Raw genomic sequence first — 14,764 nt, 5'->3', positions numbered from 1 at the left:
AGACTTCTCTAAATCTGAACATTCACATTGAGACAGACTAGGAAGAAGGATTGGCCATCCACTTCTGAAATAGCAGGCCTCTGAAAACCCTATGTACAAAACTAGTATAACTGAAGAACTGAATTTTTTTCTTTTACTTAGTTGTAATTAGTTTAAATTTAAATCAGTTTAAATATGATAATGGCCCAGTCTTAGTTACCTAGTGCTGCTATAACAGAAATACTGTAAGTAGGGTGACGTTAACAAGCAGAAATTTATTTTCTCACAGTTTCAGAGGCTGGAAGTCCAAATTCAAGGTGCCAATTCTTAAGAGAAGACTTTCTCAGTTGGCTCTGGAGTAAAGTCCTTGTATGTTATGATCTTTGATTCCTAGCTGATGTTCATGTGACTTGACGTCCTTCTCCCCAAGTCTCTGTGATATTTTCCTAATCTCTTTTATATCTCAAAAGAAATTTACCTAAGATATGCTCTATACCAGGAGGAGAGGATTCAGACCTGTTGTTCATAGGGTTGCTATGAGTCATAGTCTACTGTAAAGCAACTAACAAAAATGCTTTCTTAGGGGAGCTCTGGTGGCCTAGTGGCAAGAAGCTGTACTGCAATCCCAGAGATATGTGGTTCGAATCCACCAGATGCTCTGCCGGAGAAGGAGGGGCCATCTCCTCCTGTACCAGTCAGATCCAGTTTGACGGTACACACACACAAAATAATAAAATTTTTTTAAAAAGTGCTTTCTTAATGCAACAAAGTACTAATTTCCAAATGGTTATCCATATTTTAAAATATATTTTCGGGAGGGACATAGTTCAACCTGTAACAGCTATGTTGTTGGAGAGCATCCAGCCTTTGATCATTAGATTTTTCTTTTTCCATAAATTGTTACTAATGCAAAGTCTGAAGTTAAAGTGAAATTATCCCTTGATAAGAGATCAGATCTTTTCTTTTTGGAAGCTTTCAGCTTCTTGATTCTTGATGTTTTGAAATTTTACAATGTGTCTAGTATTAATTGTCTGCTTGTTGGGTACTTGATGGGCTTTTTTAATATGAAGGCTTATGAAAGTATTTTATCTGACAATTTTTGTGTCATTTCTCTTTTTAGAATTTCTTTTGGCTGTATTCTGTACCTCCCTTATGTCATTTGTATGTCTATTTTTCTATTTAGTTCTTGTTGAGGTTTTTTCTGGCCTTTAGTTCTACGTTTCAGGAAGCCTAACTTTCCTGATGAATATGTCTTTTTTTAAAATGTCTCAGTAGCCTTGTCTTGTTTTTATTCATTGTGTTTCATTCTTGTTTTACTGATATATTTAATCTTTTTAATGTATGTCAAGATGCAAGTTTTCATCTGTTCTCTAAAAATTATCTGTGTTCGGTGATTATTTTTGTACTCTCTTGACCTCTTTTTAAATGTTGGATTCTTTCTTCAATGTGTAGTGATTGCCAGTTATCTGCATTTAAGGAAAAGGCTTTAAAAGCTGCCTAACATGACCACTTGGTCACTGGCATTTTGACTCTTGGTAGGTTTAGTTTAGTTTTTACACCAAAGCTATTAGCTGTTTCCCCGGTAACCAGGGTTCTTAAGAATCCTAATTCTCTGCAGGATTCTGCAATGCAAAATCTGTTCTTTCCATTTTTTTCCTAGGCCAGAACAGCCTTCATTTTGCTTTTTTGATCATTTCTATTCCATATGCTTGTAGTCTGCCAAAAATTTGTGGGCATTTTTTACTTGCTGATACAGCTGTCCACTTCCCATTTTCATTTCCCCCCCCCCATTGTGATGAGATGACTTTTGAAATTTCTTTAATATTATTTTGAAGAAGCCTGGTTAATGAGCAGGCTTAGAAAAACAGAAGGCCAGCAAAAGAGAGAAGGTAATCTGCAAGGTGAATTGTCAGTGACTGCCACAATTGACTTCCCGAAGCGTGGTTAAGATCATGAAGACAGCAAAAAACAGGGCAAAGTCTTGATCTGTTGTTCACAAAGTTGCTATTACTTAAAGTCGACTTAACAGCACCAAGTGACAATAACAGTGAAGGAGCAGGATAATTTCATATATATTATTCTCTTGTATTGGGAACGAGAAATTTTCATACTACTTCTGTGAGAAAAAGAAATCAAAACTTACCTTTTTTAAAGAGATAAATAATTATAAAGCCCAGTATACATGAGTTATCATTTGAAACACAATGTGAACATAGGAATGTGTACAATACAGTACACATGAATGATACACAATGTATGCGAATTTTGTATGCAAGCCAATATAAAAATAAAGTGGAGACAGGGAGAAAAAGGTAAATGTCTTTTTCTTTATCATAGGAAGTCTTACCTGTATTCCTGAAAGCCAATCAAAACTGGAATTCTCCAGTTGCTAAATCCATAATAGAGGAACAAAAAATGGAACTGATCAGATTATTAGAGATCCATGGAGAAGAAGTGGTTCTGCTAACTGCCGGAGAGCACAAGAAAACGGTGAGAAAAATCCTTAAAAGTGTCTTGTGCTATTAATGCTGAATAATACTATTTCTCCTATACATATGGTACATATTTGAAATTAACTCTTCTTTTTATAAAATGGAGTTATTCTTTCTTTTTTTTTCTTTTCATTTTTCTCAAAACATGTATTTACTGCACTTCTCAATACATCGTTGAACAACTTTGCCATGACTCTCAGGAATGTGCAAAACCCACACCCCACGACCCCGTAGGCCTTGGCGACAAGGCCCTTCACAGTTTGCCTGATGGCATCCTAGTCAGAATGGAGTTATTGTTAAGTGAGGTTTTATAGAGAAATATCTTGTCTTTCATTACTTTATAAAACACTAAAAAAATGTCATCAGGAAGTTCATAATTAGAGAACGTGTGGCCCAGTGGTTAAAGAATATGGCTTTTTAACCGAAAGGCCAGTGATTTGGATGTGGAAATTGTGCCGCAAAAGAAAGATGAGACAGTCTTTTTCTATCAAGGTTCACAGCCTTCAAAGTCCTGTGGACAACAGTACTCGGTCCTTCAGAATTGGTATCAACACGATAGCAGATTTGGTTGTTTAGGGTTTTTTGGTTTTTTTCCCTCAGCAACTAGCTTGTATTTGACTCCATCTATAAAGTTCCTCCCTTACAGATATGTTGGTAGTAATTGTGTAACAGTGAAAAACATTCTCATTTTGTAACTTTGATATGAAGAAAGTCAGATCAGAGTGTTGGAGTGTTGCTGGACTGGTAGATACCCCTCATCCACCTTGGTCCAGATGGACCTGTTTTCCTCAAGAGCAGCAGCAAAAGTCACCATTTTTCAGAGATATGTGGAAGATAGAAATTAGCTTGGAGATCATTGTAAAATATACAAAAGTATGAGGGTCCGCAAAGGAGGGAAGACCCTGAACCAGGGGGATTGACATGGTGACTACTGCAATGGGCTCTTGTGTGTCAAGAAGTGTGAGGATGGTTCAGGACAGAGCAGGGTTCAGATCTTTTGTTTATAGGATCACTATGAGACACACTCGGCTCAATGGCACCTAACAACAACAATAACATGATACAAAAGTCATACAGGAATTGTGAAAATATGCTGGAGGGTATCAATTCATTCTTGCTCTTCCATATAAAATGGTTTCTTTATAAGGTGTCTATTATTTTATCAAAGCCATTCTTCAAAATCTGTTTTTACTATTTATTTATCATTATTTCTTCCCAAAGAAGTTTTTAGAGTTTAGCATCAATGATAAATGTCTTTTCCTTTCTCTTTTATTATGGATACATTTCTTTTTTTAGTTTGTTAATTTTAATGAACATTTACAGAGATTTTGGATTTCCATTCATTCAGTGTTGCATATGAATACATTTCTTAAGAAATATCTTGAAATTTGTTTTATGTAAGTGTAGGGGAGAATAAAAGTCCTGCTGCATAGAATGTTAGACTTTCCTCTGAGATGAACCAAAAGTGCTGATGTTCTTCTCAGGACATTGTGGCCCTAATTACCACTGGACTTGCCTTGAAAGAAAGCTAGAAACTAAGTTTATGAAGAGTACTATATCAGGGACCTCTCCAGAGTACTGAAAAACAACGTCAGTCTAGAGACTAAGGTACGCCTGATCAGGCCATGGTCTTCGTAATTACTTGCTATGCATCAGAGAGCTGGACAATGACTAAGAATGACCGAAGAGGAATTGATGCCTTTGACTTGTAGTGCTAGAGAAGAGTCTTGAACATACCATAGACCACCAAGAAAACAATAGGTATGTCTTGGGGAGGGTGAAACCAATTCTCTCCTTGGAGGCTTAGGATTTTGAAGCTCTATCTCACATACTTTGGTGAGATACATACTTTGGTTAGACCTGTCTCTCATGGGGCCAGGAGAGACAGGTGCTTGGAGAAGGACATCATTTTTGGAAGGGAAGAGGAACAGTACAGGAGAGGAAGACCCCAGATGAGATAGATTGATACAGTGACTTGGGCAATGCAGGTTGGTGTGTCAGAATTAGCAAGACTGGCCCAGGACAGGGCAGGGTTCAGAGCTGCTGTACAGAGGGTCCCAATGGTTGTTCACAGGCAACTTGACACTAACAAAAACAACAGTAAGGCTCATTTGTGAAGTGGTTGGATTTTGAAAGGTGGGTTCTTCTTATTTTGGTTGAGGGTTGGGTGTGGACTGTTTGTTTTATTTCGTTCATAACCTGGTGTAAGCTGATTATATTTGCTGGATTTGGCTAACAATGTGCCTCATGTTTAGAGCCAATCAGAACCTGCTGGGTGGGCCTGTGTATTTAAAAGTTTGTTGATGTCTGCAGGCCTGGTGTTAATGTGTTTGGAATGAACATTCTTCTAAGTGGTAGAGCAGTGGTCTGTCATTAGGTTGTATTGAGGTAACTTGGGGTTGCTATGATGCTAAACACTGTGGCACTGGTGTGTCAAATGCCTTAATGGTTACCCATGGTGGACAATGTTTGGTGGAGTTCCAAGATTAAGAAAATGTTCAGAGCAGGAGTGGCATACACTTCATAAACAACATGCCTCTGGAAATTCTATGAACTTAGAGAAACGACAATAGTTATAGACCAAAGTTTAGGTCTTTTGTTCATAGGGTTGCTATGAGTTGTGCTTAACTCATGACACTTAACAATAACATGTTACAGTATAAGTTCTCTGTATAAATATTTAAATGTAAGTTAGAATGAACCACAGAGTGAGATCCTGTCCATGTCTTCAGGCACATTTCTTTTTCCTGCCCTTTCTCAGAGAAGTAATATATATCACAATGTTCCCTATTGCCCAGCACAGCTCTAAGCATTCTGTACGCATTTGCTTATTTAATCCTGATGCCAACCCTATGTGAGACATCCCGATACTGTTGTAGTGTTAAAGATAAGAAAATTAGTGCTTGCTTTGGCAGTACATGTACTAAAGTTGGAATAATACACAAAACAACTATGAGATATCATCTCACCCCAGTAAGAAGAGCAAAATTTAACAGAACATCAAACAACTAATGCTGGCGAGGTTGTGGAGAAACTGGAACCCTTATTCACTGTTGGTGGGAATGTAAATAGGTGCAACCACTATGGAAGGCAGTATGGCGCTTTCTCAAAAAGTTGCAAATAGAAATACCTTTTGACCCAACAGTTCCACTACTGGTAATATACCCCAAAGAAACCATAATCACCACCCAAGCAGATATATGCACACCCATGTTTATCAACGCTTTGTTCACAATAGCAAGGAGTTAGAAACAACCTAAGTGCCCATCAACCAATAAATGGATAGAGAAGCTGTGGTATATTCATACAATGGAATACTACGCTGCATTGAAAAACAAGGAACTCATGAAATATTATTCAAAATGGGTGATCCTGGGGGGCATTATGCTGAGTGAAATGTCTCAGTCTCAAAAGGACAAATACTGCATAGTGCCACTGATGTAAAACAGGACTGACACCGGGTTTGGGGGGGAGACTAAGAAAGATGGGATAAATTATGTATACTGCATTGAAACAGATGAGGGAGAGAACTGTTTAAAAGGGATATATGATTAGGTATTATTGTCATGACAGGAGTCAGAACTAAGGCTGAACAGTGGAGTGGACTTGAGGGGAGGGATTGTATAACAATGAAAGAATTTTTCTTTTACTTTTCAAAGAGAAGAGCGAACTAGGGGGGAGGCTGGGCAGGGAGAAAAGTGCAACAATGAATGAGTAGAAATCCAAAGTCTCTGTAAACTTTCATTAAAATTAATAAAAAAAATGAAAAAAGTTGGAATAATACAGAGAAGATTAGCACAACCCTGGTGCAAGGAGGACACACAAATTCATGAAGAGTTCCATATTTTAATTAAATAAATAAGAAAATTTAGGTGCAGAAATTAAAATTGAAAGAAAAAATAATTGAGGCACAGAGGTTGAAAAGAATCTTCTTCACACCTAGGAAATAGTGAAGCCAGGTTCCTAACCCACAAAGACTGGTTCCATTATTCGCACTCTTAGGTTAACCTCTAGTCCATACTACTTCGCTAATAATTGCCAGCATTTATTGACCATTAATTATACACCAAACACCATTTTTTATATACTCGGCCCCATTGTCATAGTCACTGTGTCAATCCATCTTGTCAGGAATCTTCCTTTCTTTTGTGGATCCTCCACCTTTCTCAGTGTGATGTCTTTTTTCAAGGACTATGACAACATTTCCAAAGTATATGAGGTAAAGTCTTACCAGAGTTGCCTCTAAGGAGCAGCCTGATTGCTTTTCCTCCAGGATAGATTTGTTTGTTCTTTTGACAGTTGGGATACTCGGCAATAACAACATGAATAATATCCAACACCACAACTTAAAGGCTTTGACTTTCCTCTGCCATCCATACTCATTGTCCAGCTTTCACGTGTTATAGGAAGTAGTTGAGAAAGACATGGCTTGAATCAGGTACATCTTTGTCTTAAACTGACTTTCTTACTCTTTAGCACTTTGGAGGGGTAGAGGGTGTCTTAAACCAACTACCTTTGAGATATAAAGACAAAATAGGACAGAAACATGAACAGAGATAAGAGAGATAGATGTCATGCCCAAGAAGATGATGAATGAGCTAAGGAATAGAAACCTCTAGGGACAAGGGCCCTTTCCGTAGAGCCAACAGGAAGAGAAAGCCTTCCCCTGGAGGTCATTGTTGTTGTTGGGTGTCATCAAGTTGACTACAACTCATAGTGACTTCACAAACATCAGATCTAAACCTTGCCCTATCCTGTGCCATCCTTACAGTCTCCTATATGCTTGAGCCCACTGTTATAGTTTCTATGTCAGTCCAACTTGTTGAGGGTCTTCTCTGACTTTCCACCCTTCCAGCATGATGTCTTTTTCCAAGGACTGACTCCTCCTGACTCTACATTCTTTGACAACAGGCATATCTTGGTCTTTAAACTGCCATCCTTACTAAAGTAAAAATCCTAAATTCAGACTTCTAGAAATTTCTGTTTAAACCACCCACTTGTGTTATTCCTGTTAGAGCAGCACCAGATAACTGGTGATAACTAAGATACATTCCTTATTTATTGTTCGCAACAATCTTTTGGAATAGATCATTATTATCCCCATTTTACTATGGGGGGAAATGCAAAGCCTTATAAAGGTACAGAAATATTAAAGGTACAGAAATATTAGAAAATACAAAGAGATTCAAACCCAGGTCTACCAATCTCTGACACCTGTGTTCTTTATCACTTTGTTATCAGATTCACAGTCATACTCAACTATGTTGTACTCAGATCATCGCAGATCTTTGTCTACAGAATGGGAAATAAAAGCTACCTCTACTTTTGCTACTTCTTTATCAGAGAATGATCTAATTGTATAACCCAAGCATTTGGTGCTGTAAAAATTACAGTTGGAGGTGTCACTTGACCTCTTCGTCTAACTTCACAAGTAGGGAGAGAGAGAATCAAGATCACCATTGGCTCTGAAGGGAAAGTCAGATAAACCTCCTCTGGCCAACTTTTCTCAGACCAATTCTCCTTTCTTAAATCAATTCTGACGTCACCTGTCCCTCTACTGGCACTCTCTACACATTTTCAGGGTTTGATAATTCACTGCAGTCGTCACACAGAACTCACCATATAGTTAATTAGGTTTATCTGTCAAGTAGCAGGATGCAACTTGAAATCAAGGTCAGGAAAAGTTTTACAGGCAAAGTCTTCCTTCTGCAGTACAGAACTTGACCATGCTGGTCTCTTCTCAGCCACCTAAGGACAGGCCTCCTCTCAGCCTCATTAATTTAAGCCTCCTCTCTCTTTAACCCTTGGTCCAAAACAGGCCTGGCCTCTGCTCTGCTCACAGAAGTGTTACAAAGCTTTTTAGCTTTGCTAATTATTTCGTACAGGCACTCCACTCAGCCAGGAAGCCTACTGCCAAAGGCTTTCCATCTTCTCTGTGGATTAGCATACTACACTGTCTCACACTGTTCTCCTGGTTCTACTGCTGCTACTTGTCAGTATCTTATACCATCTCCAGTGTCATAGCTCTGTATCTACAGGTCTAGGAGGTTCTTAACACAGAGATCCCAGGTCCAAAGGACATGTTCCACTTCCAGCTTTCTTTCTTTTTTTGTAATGAGGTCCTCTTCAGCTTTGGAATTGGCTCTTCTTAAGCCTACTGGGATGGCAAAACCTGAACCCTCTTGTTTGGGTTCCATACATGCCATTTGCATAGTGCCACTCCCATGAAGATTTCATGGCCTTTATTTGGATTGTCAGCAAACTATCCAATCCCTTTTATGGGCAATATGCACCTTATTTACATGTTGTTGTATTATGTGCCATTGAGTCTACTTCAAGCCATAGCATTCCTATGAACAACAGATCTGAATCTTGCCCTATCCTGTGCCATCCTCACTACCTTTGGAATGCTCAAGTCCACTGGTCAAGCCCAGTCACTATGTCAGTCCATCTTCTTGAGGGTTTTCCTCTCCTTCTCTGACCCTCCACCTTTCCCAGCATGGTGTCTTTTTCCAAGGACTGGCCTCTCCTGACATTCTCAAAATATGTAAGATGAATTTTCACTATCCTAGCCTCTAAGGAGCACCCTGGTCACACTATCTCCAAGTCCCACCCAATCACTGTATAGGAGTTAGAAGACCATACATGATTAGAATGGCCATTTCAAGTTAATACCCTACATTTCATGTACCTAAGATATGCTTGGAAAGGTTGAGAGTCAATGAAAGAGAGGAAGACTCCCAAGATGAATTGACATGATTACTGCAGCAATGAGCTCAAATGTGTCAGAGATAATGAGGATGGCACAGAATAGGACAGGATTTTGGTCACTAGGAGTCATAATTCAATGGCATCTAATAACAACTTTGTCACAGCAATTAATTAAATGTTTGTTTCTTCTATTTTCAGTGTTCTTTATTGGGAAAATTACGGCTAGAATGTGCTGACCTTCTAGAAGCCAAAGGAGTAGTTCTCCGTGATCCAGCTCTGTTCTCTTTTCTGTGGGTGGTGGATTTCCCACTCTTCCTTCCCAAGGAGGAAAATCCTGGAGAACTGGAGTCAGCCCACCACCCTTTTACTGCTCCCCACCCCAGTGACATCGACCTCCTATACACTGAGCCTGAAAAGGTAGCTTATCTGTATGTTCAAATAAAAGAAAATATGTAAATAAAGGCAAAGAAGGGACCAGTCCTTGGAGAAGAACATCATGCGTGGAAGCATGGAGGGACAGCACAGGAGAGGAGGACCCTGGATGAGATGGATTGATACAGTAACTGGGGCAATGGGATTAGGTATATCAGAGCCAATGAGTCTGGCTCGGGATAGGACAAGGTTCAGAGCTATCGTACAGAGGGTTGCTATGAGTTGCAGGCAACTCAGTGGCACCTACAACAACAACAGAGGCAAAGAGCCTCAGATTTCATAGTCTGACCCAATAGAAATTGTTATGTTTGAACCAATCATTAATATATCTCAGAAACAGTAGCTTTAATCTGTAGAGCAGAAAAACAAAATGTTTTCTAGCATGAAAACTAACATATGACTCTTCTAGGTCCGTAGTCAACACTATGACTTGGTTTTAAATGGCAGTGAGATAGGAGGTGGTTCTATCCGAATCCACGATGCCAAACTACAGAGTTACATCCTAGCAACAATATTAAAGGTAACATCATCTAATCTGCCCTTTCCACCCCCCTTATTTATTTATAAGTTTTGTTAAACATATGTTGTGAATGGATTATTCACTGGGCATAGAATATCACTGAATTATTTTTCTATGGTTAGTATAAGACTTTGACAAGCAAATAACAGCTGTTTTTGAGTGCTGATATACACTGTTATAAGAATTTTATAAATATACAATCACTTAATCTTGCAATTACATTATGAGGTAAGTGGTTGTTGTTGTTGTTGTTGTTGTTGTTGTTGTTATGTGCCATCGAGTCGCTTGCGACTCATAACTCATACAACAGCCCTAAACTCCACTCTGTCCTGTGTCAATTGCACCATCTCCAATACACCTATCCCAATTGCCCCAGTCACTGAATCAATCCACCTCATAGAGGGCCTTCCCCTCTGCGCTGTCCTTCCACCCCACCAAGCATGATGTCCTTCTCCAAGGACCAGTCCCTCCTTACATGTCCAGAGTATGTTAAACAGAGCCTCAGAATCCTTGCCTCCAAGGAGCCGCCCAGTTTGACCCTTTCCAGGATGACATAACAGTGATTGCAAAGACCATGGCCTATATCAGACGCGCCTTAGTCTCTAGAGAGACACCATTGCTCTTCAGTACTTTGGAGAGGTCCCTAACAGCAATTTCCTGGCTACTGGTGCTGAGAGTGTTGACTGTGGAGCCAAGCAAACTAAAGCTGTGAACAATTTCAATCTCTTCACCATTCATCCTGATGCTGCCAGTTGGCCCAGTGGTGAGAATCTTTGTCTTCTTGACATTGAGCCTCAATCCATATTGGAGGCTACAGTCCTTGACCCTCTGTAGCAAGTGCTTCAGGTCCTCCTCATTTTCCTCAAGCAGGGTTGTGCCATCTGCATATCACAGATTATTCCTAGATCTTCCACCAATCTTGACCCCACATTCCTCCTCTTAGAGCCCAGCCTCCTGGATAATCTGTTCTGCATACAGGTTGAAAAGGCATGGAGACAGGACACATTCCTGGCGCACGCCCTTCCCAATTTTGAACCATGCCGTGTTTCCTTGCTCTATTCTGAAGACTGCCTCTTGGTCCAAGTATAGGTTTTTCATTAGCACGATCAGGTGTTCTGGGATTCCCATTCTTCTCAGAGTCAGCCACAGTTTGTTATGATCCACACAGTCAAATGCCTTTGCATAGTCAATGAAACACAGATATACATTCCTCTGGTATTCCCTGCTTTCAGCCAAGATCCATCTAACACTAGCTTCAATATCCCTAGTACCACGACCCCTTCTAAACCCAGCCTGGACTTCTGGCAGTTCTCTGCTGATGTGCTGTTCCAGTCATCTGGATAATCTTCCGTAGAATCTTGCTGCATGTGAAATTAATGAGATTGTTCTATAGTTTCCATACTCTGTTGGGTCACCCTTCTTTGGGATGGGAATGGAATCACAGAACACAGAACGAAGCCAAGCCAGAATTCCAATCCAAGCAGTATGACTTCCTAGCCCAATTCGTAACCTGTGAAAAAGGACTGAAAACATTGATAATGATTGAGAAAGAAAGAGCAGTTATCACTTAATAGGTACAATTTTACCTTCCCCCCTACCCCAGGCTCTGGAGTAAAATTTTAATGATGGAAATGGGATAATTGAGATTTTAAAAAGAGAAGGAATCTATACGATAGCATATTGTATGAATAATGGGCATATTCTATGTGTTACATTCATTTATATATTTGTTTGTAGTTAAACTTTAAATTTCTTAATGTTTATTTTAGTTGAACTTTGTATGACACTTCACTATATATTTAAACTGAGATACTTTTTGGAATTTTAGGAAGATGTGAAATTGCTCTCCCATCTCCTCCAAGCTTTAGATTATGGAGCACCTCCTCATGGAGGCATTGCCTTGGGTAAGCAGTCTTTTCCTTTATAAGCTAAATTTTATTCCATAGCACCATGTCTCACGTGTGGATTCACCATTTAGGGGAGAGTTTTAATTCCAGTGATAAACATTTTACCAGTTATAATGATAAACCAACCAATAAGTTCATTAGATTCAATTTTTAAAATTTTTTAAATTATTTTTTGTGTGTGTACTGTCAAATAGGATCTGACTGGTATAGGAGGAGATTGCCCCTCCTTCTCCAACAGAGCACCTCGTGTATTTGAACTGCCGTACCTCTGGGATTGCAGTGCAGCTTCTTGCCACTAGGCCAGCAGAGCTCCCTAGACTCGATTTTTTTTTAAAGAACAATACCAATGTGTTAAGCTAGTGTTGTTCTATCTCTGTGAGTTCACAGACATATTCATAGTTGAGACACATTGCTTGTATGACATGCTTCAGTGTTGTGATTTCTGTGGTTGCTCCCTTTTTTCAGCAAATAAGAGTGTGAGAAATTCTAGGAGACTCAGGCTATAGGCCCTCAGCAAGGGCTTAATAAATCCCTTACTAAAGGCTCATTAATTGTTAGAATCATCAATCCTAGTAGAATGTGTATATTAATCCTAGTAATAACAGTGTGGCAGCATGGAGATGGGGGTGTCTGACCTCCACTAAGTTCACAAGGGAACAGAATCTCCATCAAAAAGCACAAAGCTGATTCCAGTGAGGTCAGGCATGCCTCCCATGAGCCACATCTTCCAACAAGGTGTCCCTTCAGCTCTCCCTCCTGTGACAGTCATTGCTTCTCTGTTGGGCTTGGTAACTCATTGCAGTGGCCACTGCAAAACTCAGACAACATTCACAATTATGAGGCTTAGTAGAGAAGTTAACAGGGTCAGATATAATTCTTCACTGAGTCCAGCTTCTTATTAGGAGTGCAGAAAGCCAAGCCTGTTTCTGACCCTTGACCTTTGACTGCTGGGACAAGTGTTGTACAGCTCTTTTAGTTCTGCTAATTATGTCCCATTCCAATTCTGCCAGTAAGCCTGAACCCAAGCTCTAGACTTGGCTCTGGTTCTGTGGGTCCATAAGCCTGGCAAGTGTTCAAAAGCATCACCAGTTACTCAGCTTTTGTGCTCCATAGACTGAATTCTCACAATAGTCTCTGGTTTTGTGTTACCTCTGCTGCCACCACTGCTACTACCTTTGCTGTTGCTTCTTATTCTCCCTGTCTTTCAATCTTGCTTTATCTCTCCAATGCCACAGCTCTGCCTCTCTGCTTCATACAGAGGATGTGCTGCCCTCTCTGGTTCTTTCTTGATTGGAGTGAGATCCTCCTTTTCCACCTGTGGGCTCGTTTCATTTAAGCCTAGCAGGATGACAAGACTGAACAGTCCCTGCATTAGCATTCTAGGAACCTTACTTACATGGCCCCATCCAGTCATATGGCAAAAGTTACAAAGATTATGACTAGAAACATATTTATATATGTATCACAGCACAGAGTGAGATATAGCAGACAAACTCAAAATTCTGCATGTTTTTTAAATGGTTTTCATTCGATCATTTGTATACATTTTATATCAATTCCAAATAGTTAATGAAATCAATTCAGTTTTTAATCAAACCCCTGTTATAGTATACTTGTTTAATAAGGCCTTATTTAAATGTTTTCTATACCTTCACAAAACTCTCAACCTGCATTCACTTTTCACTGTTAACTTTGCATTTCGCTTACAGGGTTAGACAGACTGATCTGTCTTGTCACTGGAGCTGCAAGCATCAGAGATGTCATAGCCTTCCCGAAATCATTCCGGGGACATGACCTCATGAGCAATGCCCCAGATTATATCCCTCCTGAGGAACTGAAGCCCTATCATATCCACGTCTTCGGGCCAACAGACTCAGAGGCAGAAAAGAGCTCATTGACTCAGTCACCCCACTCAGAAAGCTGAGCTTTTGAGTTTTGTCCTCTGCTTCCCCAGGGCTAAAACTGAATCTGGACTTCTGCCACAGATTTGACAATCTGGTTTCCAGGTGGAAGGAATCCAGACAACATTCTTCACTACAATGAAGAACAGAAGATACTCCGTTTTAACTTGATTCGTATACAACATTAGAGTTTTGGACTTTTTTAATTTTTGTAAAAAGGGAAGTTTGAAAAATGTGTCTTTATTGAAGTGATAAATTAGTGTTCTAATCATGTACTTGGGAGATTGTTCACTTAGAAGTAATCAAATCATGTGTGAAATGTGGAAAAATGCTTGACTGGTCAGTTGATTAAGAGGCCATTCAACCAATCTTGTAGAGAATTATACTAATATAGTGCCACTTCACCTGTCAACTGGAGAAACATCATATAATTGGAGGGGGTAAAAATCACTGAGTCACATCTTTCACCCTGAGCAAGTCACATAAGTCTCTTTGAGCCTCCCTCCTTGTTTTACGTAGAATTTGAACAATATTTGTCCTGGCTACCTCAGATGAAAGTTGTCAAAATCAGAGAAGACAGTGTATGTGGGAGATAAGATGAATGAAACGCTTTGATAAAGTATAACCCAAATGTAAATAATATTATCTCTAGAAAGGAGGTAAAAATATATCTATCTATATGTTAAGATCAAACAAGACCGATATATGCAAGTAGTAAAAGAAAACCAATTCGTAAATTTATGAAGCAGTGGTTTGTATTTCTACTTTTAAAGATGATCATCCCTGAATAGTACCAGTTATAATTTAAAATACTAATTGACC

At 39.4% G+C, this 14,764-nt stretch overlaps 1 protein-coding gene across 1 annotated transcript in view; it reads left to right on the top strand.

Moving 5' to 3' along the window:
* Positions 1-13,965, top strand: part of LOC102846141 (aspartate--tRNA ligase, mitochondrial-like) — a 54,423-nt gene extending 40,458 nt beyond the window's left edge. The window contains exons 10-14 of the mRNA XM_006892681.1: positions 2,317-2,469; positions 9,381-9,599; positions 10,024-10,134; positions 11,963-12,038; positions 13,751-13,965. Of these exons, the coding sequence (XP_006892743.1) occupies positions 2,317-2,469; positions 9,381-9,599; positions 10,024-10,134; positions 11,963-12,038; positions 13,751-13,965 (774 nt within the window). The remainder of the gene's footprint in view (positions 1-2,316; positions 2,470-9,380; positions 9,600-10,023; positions 10,135-11,962; positions 12,039-13,750) is intronic.
* Positions 13,966-14,764: the final 799 nt, after the last annotated feature.

This window comes from Elephantulus edwardii, unplaced genomic scaffold (genome assembly GCF_000299155.1).
Source record: "Elephantulus edwardii isolate Elephantulus edwardi_28Jun2011 unplaced genomic scaffold, EleEdw1.0 scaffold00117, whole genome shotgun sequence".
Taxonomy (NCBI): Eukaryota; Metazoa; Chordata; class Mammalia; order Macroscelidea; family Macroscelididae; genus Elephantulus; species Elephantulus edwardii.
This window is presented reverse-complemented; position numbering and strand designations above follow the sequence as displayed.